Source organism: Sarcophilus harrisii, chromosome 4 (genome assembly GCF_902635505.1).
Source record: "Sarcophilus harrisii chromosome 4, mSarHar1.11, whole genome shotgun sequence".
Taxonomy (NCBI): Eukaryota; Metazoa; Chordata; class Mammalia; order Dasyuromorphia; family Dasyuridae; genus Sarcophilus; species Sarcophilus harrisii.
Genome location: NC_045429.1, coordinates 156,748,957 through 156,763,816, shown reverse-complemented (window position 1 = coordinate 156,763,816; position 14,860 = coordinate 156,748,957). Strand labels below are relative to the sequence as shown.

At 33.5% G+C, this 14,860-nt stretch overlaps 1 protein-coding gene across 5 annotated transcripts in view; it reads right to left on the bottom strand.

Moving 5' to 3' along the window:
- The window catches only part of NHSL1 (NHS like 1), a 262,895-nt gene that overhangs the window by 48,160 nt on the left and 199,875 nt on the right, over nucleotides 1–14,860 (bottom strand). For all 5 annotated transcript variants that reach the window (XM_031964196.1, XM_031964195.1, XM_023503238.2 and 2 more), the window contains one exon: nucleotides 13,011–13,163. In XM_031964196.1, the coding sequence (XP_031820056.1) occupies nucleotides 13,011–13,163 (153 nt within the window). The remainder of the gene's footprint in view (nucleotides 1–13,010; nucleotides 13,164–14,860) is intronic.

The window sequence follows — 14,860 nt, the reverse complement described above, 5'->3', positions numbered from 1 at the left end:
CCTAATTGAAAAATATCTGTAAATCTTAAAATACTATAAGAATAAGAAAGAGCTATTGTTACTAGTGATTCTTCATTGTGCCTGTAATCATAAAGCATCATCCTTATTTCCAATAACCAATACCCTTTTCTCTGGTTTTAATAATGAAATGAATGTTATTCCATAAAGGGCGTGAAAAAATTGTGATTTTAATATCTTTACTCCATACATTTTTAGCTATTAGTGAGGCATTTTCAAAATAATCATCTCCCTCAAAATCTAAAACACATACAAAATGATATACTGAGACTAGCAGTCCTCTTTTTTCACAGTATGCCTAACAAACATTTGATAGTGTAGGAAGGCCTGACATCCAATTACATAGAAAACTATCTTTTAAAAAATTAACTAAGAGCAAGTAAAAAATTAAATCTAATTTCTATTTTGGCACAGAGGTTTCTAGTACCCTTTATTAACCTGAAGGTAGCTAACAGCTTATAAGCTGCAATTGAGACACTCCAGCAATGTGTAGTTAAATTGGAAGATATCATATTACACTTCCATATTAAAAAGCCCCTATCCTCTGCAGTAATGGAGTATCACCAAGATTACTCAAAATTAAACAGCTTAAAAAGATTCTAAAATAACAACACAGACTTCACTTGTATAGAGTTTGATAACGAACTTTATCCAGAGTACATTCAATGCACTATTTTTACACTATAAAATAAAATATAGGGGGACCTCTCAAGTTACTATATAAGAATTCCCACTGATTTGCTGAAATAGCAGACTACAATCACACACAAAAAAACCACCTCAAACAAAAACGTTTTTGTTCCAAACAATCCAGAAGGCTTTGTTAATACTGTGTCCATTTAAAAGACTACCTTTCCTTTTTCATCTTTTGTCTGTCTTTAGCCACTCAAAAAAAAAAAGGGGGGGGGGCATTATTTTACTTCACTTGACCAAAAATGTAATTGTTTACTTAACTTTTTCTTTACAATGCCATAAATTTCTTGATAGTAAACTATTCACCATGACAATGAAAGTTTGCTTTTAATCAGAGGCATTATTCATTTACCAGATATTTTCTGAGCTTCAAAGTGAGATGCAAATTTACATTCTGACCATTAATTTAATATAGAAGTAGACTAAAATCTTCTTGGTCTTTTTAAAATTTCCTATTCTTAAATTTCAGATCTGTGGTTATAGTTTTAGTCACTCCTACTACAAAAATTTGAAGTTGATCTCTATGTTCATCTCAGTCCTTTCACCATCCTTTAATTACCTGACATATCCAACTTTTTAAAGTTCCAAAAATAAAACACGAGTGTTCAATGATAACACAACGGGAATTTATTCAGAAATATTTACTAAACACTAAATTATATAATGATAATAGGAAAAAAAAACATAACCAGTAGCTGTACAAGGTCTTTTCAGGAATTTCAATAAAACAAAAACAAACATTTGAAAAATAGTAATACCTTCCCCAAGACCTAGAGTAAGTAACCAACCACACATATCAACACTTTTGGCTTATCATTTCAACTTTATCATAGAAAAAAAAATTCCTATCTAAACCTCCCAAAGGGTACCATTCTGAATGATCTGGATTTTTCTAATATTATTAATTTTTCTGCATCCTAGAATGTCCACAAATTTGAAAAATAAGGTATATCTTATAAGTGATAAATTCTACTCACACAACTTACCAGTAACATATCTTAGGCTGTAAACATGAAAGGTAGCAAACATCATTTTAGATCTGAGAAAAAACTCAAACATCATCCAATTCGCACTACATATATGCTATGTATTGATGAGGAAACTGAAGATAAATAACTTAAATTTCTCCTTTGGGCTTTTAAATCCTTTTATAATCTGGTTCCAATCTAACCTTCCTGGAGAATAACCCATTACTCCCTTTCATACACTCTTATTTTCCAATTCAAATGGTCTATTTGCTTTTCCATAGGTACAACACTTCAGCTCTGATTTCTGGGTCTTCACACATATTGTTCTTTCATACCTAGAATGCTTTTTTTACCCTCTGCCTCTTGGAATCTTAACTTCTTTAAACTGATATATCGTTCAAGGGCTATCAAGGCCACTTTTCCTATATCTTCTTCTGTTGCTTGCACCTGCTCTGTATCCTAATTACCTTGCATATATCAAATATAAGTTCATTATAAGAGCAGTCTCATTCTTTATATCTTAAGCATCTAGCATTTTGCCTGGCCCATGGTAAGCACTTAGTGAATATTGCTTATTCACTAACTGATATACATTTTCCATTTCATTATATGTGTATATTTCTTGTTATAAACTTGTAGGCTTCTTGAGGGCATTGACTACTTTGCTTTTTTTTTTTTTGTTTTTTTTAATTTAGCAACCATGTCTGGAACATAGTAGGTACTTAACAAATATTTGTTTCTTGACAGAGTCTTACAGAGTGGCAGAGCCAAAACTAGAATTAATATTACTGAGGATTAGATTTATTTAATTTTATGACATGTCTAGCAATAAGACACAAAGCCATAGGAATGGTAATTCTGGCATTTGAGAAACTCAAGAGATTTTCTCTCTCATATTTTCTTTTTTGCTTAGTAGCTACTTCCTTAGAACCATCTATTACTGGGTGAGAAAGAAATCATAGGCACTTGGATATAAATGATCAGTTTTATAACCTTTAAAAAATTATAATTTTTCCATTTTTTTTAAATGTTATTGTCGGTGACAATGTCATCAATCTTAAGAACTCCCAATGAGGGAATAACCTTCAATTATGAAGATTACAACTTCTCTATGAGTAACTGAGTAAGTCCTACAAAGTACTTGTCTGACTAAGGTTCACACAGCTAATGTTGGAGTAGGGATTTGAATCCCAGTCTTTCTGACTAACTTCAACACTCAATGCTCTGTCACACTGCTTAGCTTTTATTTACACCAAAATACCACCTGTTAAGCAACCATATTAATACCAAATAATTTAAGGCAACTTTAAATGTTCAGTCTTCTATAAAAATAAATTTTATAATTTATTTTCATCTTTTGTTGGATGTGAACAAGGTTCGAATCCTACCTATAAGTAAGTGTTAAAGCATTCACATGTTTAAATATTTCCATAACTTCACCTTTCACTTGCCCCTTTTATAACCTGAGAACTCCTTCAAGTCTGCTCAAGCACTAATGATCTGACTGGTTCCCTCAGATAAGAAATGCACTCTGTGGCATAAAAAATGAAGCAATGATTATAGATATTAATCAAAATATGACACATGGGAAATGTAAAATGCTTCTATCTTCATTTGTCTTCAGATTTTTTTGAATTTTAATGGAAAGGAGATGGGTGGTGATAAAATATTACAAGACATAAGAAAGTTGCCAACTTTTTTTCTCCTCTTTAAATGGGGTAATTACCATTTGAGAAGTTTTGCTGACTGAAAAATAAATGCTATTAGAGGAAACAACAGTTTGCCCTGAGTCCTTAGATCCTCCCAAGAACATAAGTCTCTCAAAATTTTGAAAGAAAAGTGTTGTGTCCTGTTTTCTAGAGCCTCCAAGTTGGGGTGACAAAACATACCGTTGCTTTCCAGAGCCCCCACACCGGGGTGATTAAAATATACCTTCCTAGTGGAGAAGTGATAAGGCGGGACTCTTGAGGATGGTGGAAAATGGAGTCTGTTTATTTCAAGGACTTTCCCCCTTATATAATGTAACAAAAACAATACTGTGCACATGGGATCACATAAACAACTTGCTATTGTATGTAGTTTGCCACCTGGTATCACTCTTCCACCTGGTATCACTTTGCTTCAATTTCAACACAGGTTGTCACCACCCTCTGACTTCTCAGGAAGGCTGAGAACCCTTAGGGGAAATGGGGAGCCAAACCAGACATTGTTAGCAGGTTCCTTCTGGGTATAAGGTTTTATACCTTACCCAGAGTTTCCCCACTGACTGTGACCCTTTACAGAAAAGGGTAGCCTAAAATGTCATCACAGAGAAGTGACTCCATCCAAGTCCGCAAAGCTAACTTGATTAATTCATGAAAGAAACTGGGCATTTTAAAGTATAACTTGTCAGTCAACAGGCACTTAAGTAGTACTTAGTCAATAAATAATAAAAAAAAAAACTTTTATTAAGTGATTACTATATTGTAGGCACTCAGCTACTTGCTAAATTTGTTACCCGATCATTCAGACAGCTCCTCATGACCTCATATGGAGTTTTCTTGTCAAAGACCTTGGAGTTTTGTTTTTGTTGTTTTAACAATTCCTTTTGCAATGGATTAGGAAAACAAAGATTAAGTGACTTGCCCAAGTTCATAAAGCCAGTGAGTGTCTGAGGTCAAATTTGAATTCAGTTCTTCCTAACTCCAAGATCCAATGAGCCATCTAGCTGCCTCTACAATGTATAAATTCCCCAGTTCCTCTTCCTCCTCACCCCCTCAAAAAAATCCACAATCCACAATTCAAGGAGCTTACAACTTAAAGGAAGAAGGAAATACATAAAAGAAAGCTGAAGGAAGGTTTAGAGGTAGAGATACTCATACAGGAGGCAAGGTAGAGAAACCAAAGAAGTTCAAACTGAGTGCATCCAGGTAAGAAATTAGATGTCTGACTTTGAAGTCATCAAACTGAATTGTCGTCTTCATCTTTCCAATTTACTTCATATGAGTTTCAGGGATTCTAGATTAATGTCATAAGAATGCAAATGAAATATAGAAACTTTAAAATTATAAGCAGCTGGAGTTTATCTGATATTACAAAGGGAATATTCTTAGTTTTTCTAAAAACAAGAATCTTGGGTTAATGCAGTAAAAACCCAGTAGGAAAACAATAGGAAAAATTCTCTGGTATAATGGCTAGAGTCATGAAGAGCTGAATTCGACTCCCATCTCTGGAATACACTGACTTTGTGGCTCTGGACAAGTGACTTAAAATTTCACTATTCCCAGGCAACTCACTAAATCTATGCTTTTCTCCTTTTGTAGAGGAAGTTTTCCCCCATAGGAAATAACCTACATCAAAGAAATCATAGGCCCACTTGAAGATAATAATAAAGAAATAATTGAATTATATTGCATTTAAAATATATATATATATATATATTTGGCTTTCATTTCACTAAGTAAATCTTTTTAATGGCCTACACTTTTCCCTGAAATAAACTTCCAATGAGAAGGTTGAGGTATGTGGATACTTGGGAACTCTCTCCAGACTCTTCCTTTGAAGAGGGCACCCAAAGAATTCACTTCAGCATTTTCCATCCAGCTGCTGCTGTGCTGGATTTCATGATCTTCAGAAACTTACCATTCCACAAAATAATTTCAACTTTTTAACTCATGCCTCTTCAGATCATTTCCCACACCAACTCTTAGACTTGCCCCCGTGCTAAATCACCACTCCCATTTTCAGGTTCTTCTTACATGTTGTCTTTCCTCATTAGACTGAAATATCCTTGAGAACAGGAACTCCTATGCCTTTCTTTATATTCCCAGTCCTAAGCACAATATTTGCCACATAGTAAGCACGTAATAAATATTCCTTGACTCTTGACTCATTTACAGCAACAATATTCTTCTGATAAAGTTCGTATGGAACTAGGGGACACTACACATTACAAAGATTTAAACTGGAGCGTCATCTTCAGTTTAATTCAATGGAAAGGCTTATGGAGCGTGAAGCAGTCTATACAGGGTGTACCAGAATACTTAGTATAGTTATTTAAGCTGTTGAAGCTCCAAAGAGCCACATAGCAGAAGGAAAAAATGATGCTGGAAGGATAGGCTCTTTTGCTATTTGCTCCACTGTTACCCAATGCAAATCAGGAGGTTTGGTTCATGTTATAAAACTACTGTATGGAAATTTTATGAGAAGACATGTACAAGTTATTCAGGATGGGCAGACATGGAGGCCATATTGTTTAAAAAAAAAGGAGAATATCTACATTGGTGGAATTTTTGCAATTCTATAGAAGTAAATTTAAATCTTAAAGCCTTGTAGTGTGATATAATCCATATAAACAACAGTAAATACATTATTAGCATATGTATTTATTACAAAGTTTTATTCCAATGCTTCCCTTATGGCACAAAAATTACCCTGAGTTGGACTGGGAATGCATAAGGTTCCAGGAGCTGAAAAGCTTTGACCTGAAGCTAGTTTTCATCTGAGCTTTTTTGGGAGAGATTCGTCACCAAGAAGTTTTAGGCCACAAGGTGAAGATTTATTTTTCGACCATAACCACAATGCATGCTTACAAAAGCATGGAAAAATTTAATGGAAAAATTTCCATCATTGAAGAATGAAATCAGTGTTACTGAATTGTCAGTAACAATAAAAACTACAATTATTTTAGTAATCACTATTATAGCAGTACCCTTTCATGTTACCTACTTCTAGTTTCTTAAAATAAGCTGGCTTATTTTGGAAATTTTGGAAAAAATCATTTAAGATTTTAATACAGTATTGTCAAAATCAACAACATATGCACTGTGAACTAATTTCAAACAGTAAAATACAAAAGAACAATCATGAATATCTGACATGATAAAAGAAGGCACATACTCTTCTCTAATAAATTTTTTTAATAGCAGGGTCCGGACAGAATACATGTCCTTCTTTTAGCCTTTAATATTCTTATAATATCCTTATGAGCTTTATAGGTTGTATAAAACTCACTTTTTGGTATCCCTGTAAACCTGGATCTGACCCTTTTGGCTTTACATCTTTTTACTAAAACTGAAAAAGACTGCCCAGAGACTAAGCTTCTTAGAGAAGGATTATTCAGCATTATAGCTAATTCCAACTTAGTTCCCAGCCATAATGATCAAGCCATAATTATAAAAAGGGCAGAATACTATAGACTACCTATCTGGAAGTTCTCTCACTAGGCCAATTAAGTGCTTTATAGCTAATGGGATCTGTCTTCACTGAGTTTCATATTACAACATTAACCAGATGTCTTCTAAATATCATGTTTCTCAAACCATCTGAAAAGTTTGCAATGAATAATATGAGTAGCAATTTTATGTTCTTTACCTATATTGCTAACAGGCCCAAGGCATTTGATTTAAGAGCATCATCACCAATTTTGCATTCTCTGGTGCCTAGATCTAGCAATACATATAAAAGTAGCAAAAATTTTAAATAATGCATAATGAAATAAAAATGCAAAAATAATATTATATAAGTAAATTAACCAGATAACATCAGCAGGCTCAAATATACAAACAGTTCTATGCTTGCTTGGCCACAATGACAGTAACTCCTATCTGCTGATAAAGAAGGGGCTGCTAATCAGTATAACCCAGTAGAGCATTCATCTGATGGCAGCCACTATAAAGACCAGCAAGTGAAACTTATCCACTACAGTTTACCATCTCAATACAAAAAGTCAACTCAGCTTGCAGAGTTTATCCTATGAACTGGCAATGAATCTATGTTGCCCTTGCATTCTGATTATGTCAGGACCACAGTATCTAAACAATGAACTAACAAGAATATTGGATCTAGTGAGAGGAACTGGATTCAAATCCTAATTTTGTCACTGGAGTATACTCTGTTGCTGGACAGAGGCTTTAGCCACTGACTCAGTGCAGCACTACAATATTTATGTCCTTAGATGGGTAGAATACTATTTTGTGGCTCATTTAATCTAAGTATGCTAGCAGAACCAAGAGGAAGTCTGTAGAAATTTTACTTAAGATTCTGGTTTCATCCAAACTGAGATATATTGAGAATAAAGAGGAACTGAATTAGCCATCACTGAGATAAATGCATAGGCTATTTCCCATGTCTAGAATGTCTTCTTCCTCAAACTTTTATAGCAAAGCATATCCATTATCACCTTTAAACCATACTCAAAAACTCCTCTTCTCTGTGAAACCCTTCCAGACAAAGCTGGCCAGTTTCCAAGTGCTGCAGACAACCCTGAAGCATTTATGTGTATCACCATGTACTTGTAGTTGGTTATGAGCCTGTTGTTTCAATATGTAGTTTTACTGCTGCTTGTCTTTAGACTGCCCTTGAGGAGCCATATATCTCCCCTCTTTCCTAGTAAATCCCCACAATACCAAATTCACTGAGTAGGCACTTAATAAATGATTATTATCAAGCCATCCCTGCAATTTATCATAAAGAATAGGATTTCTTCCTATAAAAATAAGTGACTGGTAAGGTCACAAAAGAGGCAATAAGCTTTGACGTTTTTATATTTTCCTGCCTGTATTTTTAAGAAAAAATAAAATTTAACTCTAGTTCACTATATAGATAATAGAGACAAATTCAGCAATTGGGCTCTTAATATGTAATCCTTCATTAAGAGGTAATTAAAAAGAATATGCTTATATTCTTCATTTCAGGGTATAATGAGAATCAAATTCAGTTTCACAGTTTTAGATCTGGAAGTGATCACACCTGTTATAATCCGATCTTCACACTTTATAGATGAGGAAAATCATTAAATAACTTTTCCTAGGTCATACAGGTAGGAAGTGGCAAGGCTCAATCTCAACTCCAAATCTAATTCTTTTACTGCTCCACCATGCTGCCATGCTTAGGCCTTCTACGACCTGGAAGCATTCTTTCTTTCTTTCTTTTTTTTTTTTTTCTGCTGAGGCAATTGGGGTTAAGTGACTTGCCCAGGATCACACAGCTAGGAAGTGTTAAGTGTCTGAAGTCTGATTTGAACTCAGGTCCTCTGACTTCAGAGCTGGTGCTTTATCTACTGCACCACCTAGCTGCCCCCTGGCACCATTCTTTCTAGCTTTATTGCATGCTATTCTAACACATACTCTGCTTTTTAGGCTTGTTTGCCTACCTTCCCTATCTGTTTTTCTTCTATAACCCAAAAGAAAGAAAAGATATACCTAAGTAGCTATAATCAATAAGGAAAAATATCCTAAGTGCTATAAGAAATTTATACTTCAATAATCAAATAAAGAAAACTTCAAATGTCAACTTGTCTTTTCAATGAAACCCTTCCAAACAACAGCTCATGCTATTCTCCATACTTCAAATATCCTTGCTAACCTATCTCTTCTCTGTATTAAAATCTTCCTTACACCCTTGGAGATAAAACTCAAATACCATCTGTTTCATGAAGATCTGATCCTTCCTCTTGTCCCATTAGAAAAAAAAAAATTTCCCTCAGATTTGGAAGTTCACATTGTTTGTATCTTATCCTTTTATGCTCTATTCTGAAAATTCTGTATTAGAATTGATAGTAAATTTAGTAAACTACATGACTATTTCATTCTTATATTTCAAACCTCAATATCAGTGGTTCTATACAGTGGGTAATTAATAATTGACTATTGCATTGAAATATTACCAAGGTTTGTAAAGGAGAAAAATAAGTGAACAGAGAGAGGAGAAGGGGGGAGAAGGAAAGAGAAAAAAAGAGAGAGAGAGAAAGATGATGAATAAATATCTTGAGTCCTCTCCAAATTTAATTACTAATTCAGTTTCTTGATGTAAAGTCATAAAGCAATTGTACTTAAAACTTCTTAAGAGTATTTAAAATCAAATTTAAAATGGACCTTGAGCAAGTTTTCCCAAAAGCTTCTAATAAAATTTTTTTTTTCTCTTGATGTATATTTGCTTTTAGGGTTCTCTTCCAGTGAATGGCTTAAGGCATTAAAGCAATTATTGAAGCATAGGCCTTTTCAAAATAAAAATACAAGTCTAGGCAAAACCAGCAAAACCAGCAACAAAGCTGTTTGACATTGGTATACTGAAATGGTAATCTGAAAATGAAATCATGAGATTTAAATAAAAGTACTCAATATGGTAAAAGGGAAGAAAAGTTTGCAGATCAGGATTTTGAAAAATCTATTTAATATACAGGGTGTTCCAAAAGTATGGGTGCAATTTTAAGCTACTGAAAACTACTAAAGCTTAAAACTACACTCCCACTTTTGGACACCTATTATAATACAGATTTTCCTGATGTCTCATCAGAAAACTGAAATTGGAAATTGAATTTGCATGAAATTTCAATGATCTAAATTGTTGCATTTGAACAGTCACATTTTAAAGATGCTACTAAGGTAACTCTTATTAAGTAAAACTATAAGATGCTTTATCATTCAAATCCCATAAAATATGAATAATTGCAAGGTTTCAGACTTTTAAAGCCATTTAATATTGTTAAAGAGATGATAGAAAAAGTGGGAAATAATTCAGGATTACCCGCTAATGACATTTACTGAATTACTAAGGACTAAAGATGGTTTTAGTAAATGGATTTCAGTAAACAGAGAGAAGGGAAGCTAGATGGTACAGTGGGTGTAATACCAATACTGGAATCAGGAAGACTCATCTTCCTGAGTTCAAATCTGGCCTTAGACACTTACCAGCTTTGTGATTCTGAGCAAATTACTCAATAAATCTCTTTGTCTCAGTTGTTTTCATCTCTCAAATAAGCTGGAGAAAGAAGTGGCAAACCACTTTCATTACCTTTCCCAAATGACAAGACTGAAAAACAACTGAACAATAACAATGAGATAGGACAGAGCATAAATGCAGAGGACAATGGTAAAGCATACAGAAGTCAAATCAATATCAATTTTTACACAAGCTTGTAGCCTATTAATTTACAAGATAATCAGAAATATTAAAAAGAGATTGACAGCAGAATATTTTTCCCCCAACAGTTCTATGTTTAAACCTACAACAAAGATTGATTAAGGTAATTTGATATTTTAAACTTTATACAAAGTTGAACATGAGAAACTAAAGAATATTTTCCCAAAGTACATGAAACAATAAAATAAAGATTGATCAGTCAAGTCAGGGCAACAGTTAGAAGTACTGAATCCTCTTTTAATTCCATCAGGAGAAACATCTGTGAAAAGATAAACCTTCCCTCCTGGCACAAATACACTCTCCTTCCTCAGAATTCTGCCAACACTTTTCAGGCTAGTGCCTTAGGGCATTTAGTGCTTACTGAATTGAATTGTTCAAATATGCTTTTCAAAGCACTTAGTACATTTTATTTTATAAAATGTCCTTATTTGTGCACACAATTTATGTTCCCTACTAAACTATAAGCTCTTAGATGAGAGGGATGTATCTTTTTATTTCTTTTTGTAATTCTGCAACAATATAATACATATACATTTAGAGATATTGAGCTATACAGATATAAGCATTTTAACAGTTAAAAACTCCATTTTTAATAAAAACAAAATAAAAAGTTAATAAATCTTTGTTAAACCTGAGAAAATGCTGCAAAAATGGTACATATGTAGGGTTTTGCAAGGGCTGTTTACACTATAAAATTACACCAAGATCTTTCACAAAAGTAATTTTTTTCTAAAGTAAAATATTAGAACTTTTCTTAGGGTTAGAATGGTCTGAAGAGAACAAAGTAAGAGAGAAATCCAATGATAGTAGCAGAGTAGGAAATTTCAAGTATTGCTAAATATCCCCTAAGCCAAAGTACCCTTTCTCTGCACTGCCCAATTAGTACTGTTTCCTCTATTAGAATATAAAGTCATTGAGTTCCAGTACTATCCTTGCTTTTATATTTGTAACAACTGTATTTATCCCAGTGTTGGCATATGTCTAAAAAATGCATTTTCATTCATCTATCCATCTACTCATTCATTCATTCATTGAAAGGAAAAGCCCTAAAAAAAAAAATCACATCAGAGAAGCACTGTGAAAATTTGATTAATCTGTTAGAAAGAGAAGGTCTAAGCCTGAAGATAATAAAAAGGGAAGATCAGGGTAACTATAAATGAAATACTGAAGAGCTTTGAATTTTCAAGTATGTCAATGATATATTTATGTATGTGTGAACATTTATCTGCCAAATGACAATAAAGAAAAATGGCTTAAGTACAAGGATTTTGTATCGAAGGTCAGATTTATATGGAAGGAAGGAAGGGAGGAGGAGAGGGGAGGGAATAAAGAAAGGAAGGAAAGGAGAGAAGGAGGGAGGGAAGGAGCAAAGGAAGGGGGTGACAACAGAAGAATTTAAAATTAAGGGTAAAAGTAAAAGTAAAAAAAAAAATAATAAAGGGTAAAATACTATAAAAGGTAAAGTAAAAATTAACAGTAAAAAGTAAAGTAAAAAGCATCACTATAAAAAGTAAAAGTTACACTGGGTATGTTATAATTACAAATATATATGAATTTTTTTTCATTTGCCAAAATGTTTACTTACTTATTTGTGAAGGATCAGATAGGACGGATCCAAGTTTTGGTAAATCAGTGACAATGATTACTAACCTAAGTGTATAAATCCTTTGAAAGAGGGCTTAGACCCAAGTACAAATATCCAAGTTGCCACCAAAACTTGGATTAAACAGAATAAAACATTAAGATAGTACTGTTGAGACATTTTAGATTTTGAGAACTTAAAATTCTGAAAAACCTATAAGGCTTTTAAAAAAGGCACTGAAACTAGTATCCACTATTTTGTGATTTGTATAATCAAGTTAGAGCTAAAGAATTTAACAGGTTTAAAGTGTCTTAAATGGTTCTGTCAACTTCAGTAAGGCCTGCCTTTGATGACAGAACTAAGTATATATCAGTTTTTAAATATCTTATCATATTTTTTTTTAAAGTAGTTTTAAAGGAAAAAAAAAAAAAAGTCCATAGAGTAAGAGCTCTTGACCTGGGATCCACAGACCTTCACGGGGCTCTATGGATAGATTTCAGGGGATCAGACAAAATTACTTCTTCATTTCAATAATTGGTTTCCTTTATAATCATATTTGTTTTATTTTATGTCTAAAAAATTTATTCTGAGAGTGGTCCATGGGCTTCCCCAGACTGCCAAAGGCTTCTATTATACAGAAGTTAGGAACCCCTCTCTTAGAGGACAGAATATCTGGATTTGTCCTGGTGTGTACTTTAACTTAAGTACTTAACGCTAACAGATCTTCTCTTACAAAACTGAATTTACTGGAGAGAAATTATCCAGGACTATTATCACCATATCATTCAATAAGCAAGCAAGCCAAAAAAAAAAAAAAAAAAAAGACTTACTGATGTCATACATCTTACCTCTCAGCACTGATTTTAAGTTCAGTTTGGCTTGTCGATGCAAGTCTTCCACACAGGGTGGCCTTGTGGTGGGTAGGAAGACATTTTCCTGCTGGTGCCATGGTGCTGTGTAATGAACCGTCCATCTACTCTCTTCATCTAAATTCGAGACAGCTGTAAAGAGAAAAATACAATGTTGAGTGAAACAATGCCTATTTCCATGACAGCTACATCAAAATGGGGAAAGGTAGCATGAATTAGGAAAATAGCAAGATAATTATGGAGGAGCAAATTTTGACATTTAATCTTATAAATACTGCAGTATTATTAGTATATTAACAGGTTGCAAAGGAAGAAACTTTAGTGTTTATCTATCATCCATTACACTAATGACATAATTATACTTTTCAGTTGGCTTCCCCCCCAGAATTCAATATTCCTTTTCTTTGAAAAAATTACAATATGGCTGATCAAACAGATAAAACATACTTGTACTCATCACCTACTCTAATGCTTATGCTAGAGCATTTCATGATCATTTTATTATAAATTTTTTGATATCCCATGTAGAAAAACAAGCACTAAGTAAGGTTGAAAAAAAAGTAGTGTTCCTTTCCAAAATAATGCTTAAAAACATTGTAATTATAAAAATTGTCACAATTTGTTTGAACAAAATAATATTTAATAGCCTTATTAAAGAGTACTCCTGAACTATTTTTTTAAAGAAATCATTAGTGGAATTCTTTATTTATACAATGAGTTTTGGTTATTTGCAAAGATCACAAGTGAACACTAGTTAATTTATTATATGAAATTTCAGTGGTTACCTAGTCTAACATATACTTGACTTCTGAAGCCCCTTAGAACATTCTGACAAATGGTTCTTGGCTTCAACAGGGAAGTATTTTAATCTTTTCATATTTTTACTGCCAAGGTTTCCTTCAATCAGCTCTCTCCATAAAACCTAAATTGAGATGGAGGCAACAAGAGGTTGAATACAACAAATATCCAACTAGCAAGTCCTTATCCATGACTGACCTGACAGGAATAGGAGGAGGACAAACTGAGGGCTCATAAGGAAAGGATACCAATATAAAATGAAGTCTTTGTTTTGGAGAAACTCAGTTGGAAAATGATTTTAATTGAGATGAAAGAATAACAGAGACAGAACCGTGCAGTCCAAGAATCTGAGTCCAACCCTCTCTGATTATGTAGTACTAAATATAGTTTTTACAGGTCTAACTTTTGCAACTTTAGTAGATCATAAAGTAGACTGAGCAAGTGTAAATTGTTGGCAGAAAACCAAAATGAACAGGCCAATGAGTCAAGAAGTGAACTATAAGTGTTGATTATATTTCAATATTTCAAGGGGGCATGATTTCATCAGTGTAGGTACTCTCTTCACTGATGCAGACTGGAACTTTTTTATGAATCCTTTGACTGAAAAATTCATCATTCTGCTGATGAGCTATTTGGCATTTAGCTCACATTTCTATATCTTCTTAAGTTTTAAAAATTATTCAAGGAGTTTAGTAATCGAGGCAAAATTTGAATCCTACTTTTCAGACAATTCAATTCGGTAAGCACTGCTTACAGGCAAAGCACAGTGCTAGATGCCAGGGGATATCAAGGCAAAAAAAGAAATAACTCATAACCTCAAGAGATTTGTATAATTAAAAAGAAGGTAATTTTTGAGGAGGCAAAAAACACATAAAAAGATAAGGAAAAAGATTAAAAAAAAAAAATAGCATTAAAACTGTCGAGGCCTAAAGGATTCTATGAGAGGGAGAAGAGAGAAGGGACTTGGTACCAAGTATGGTAATGGTCAGTGGCTCTGGCACTGGAGATGAAAAGACCAGTTGGGAGCATAG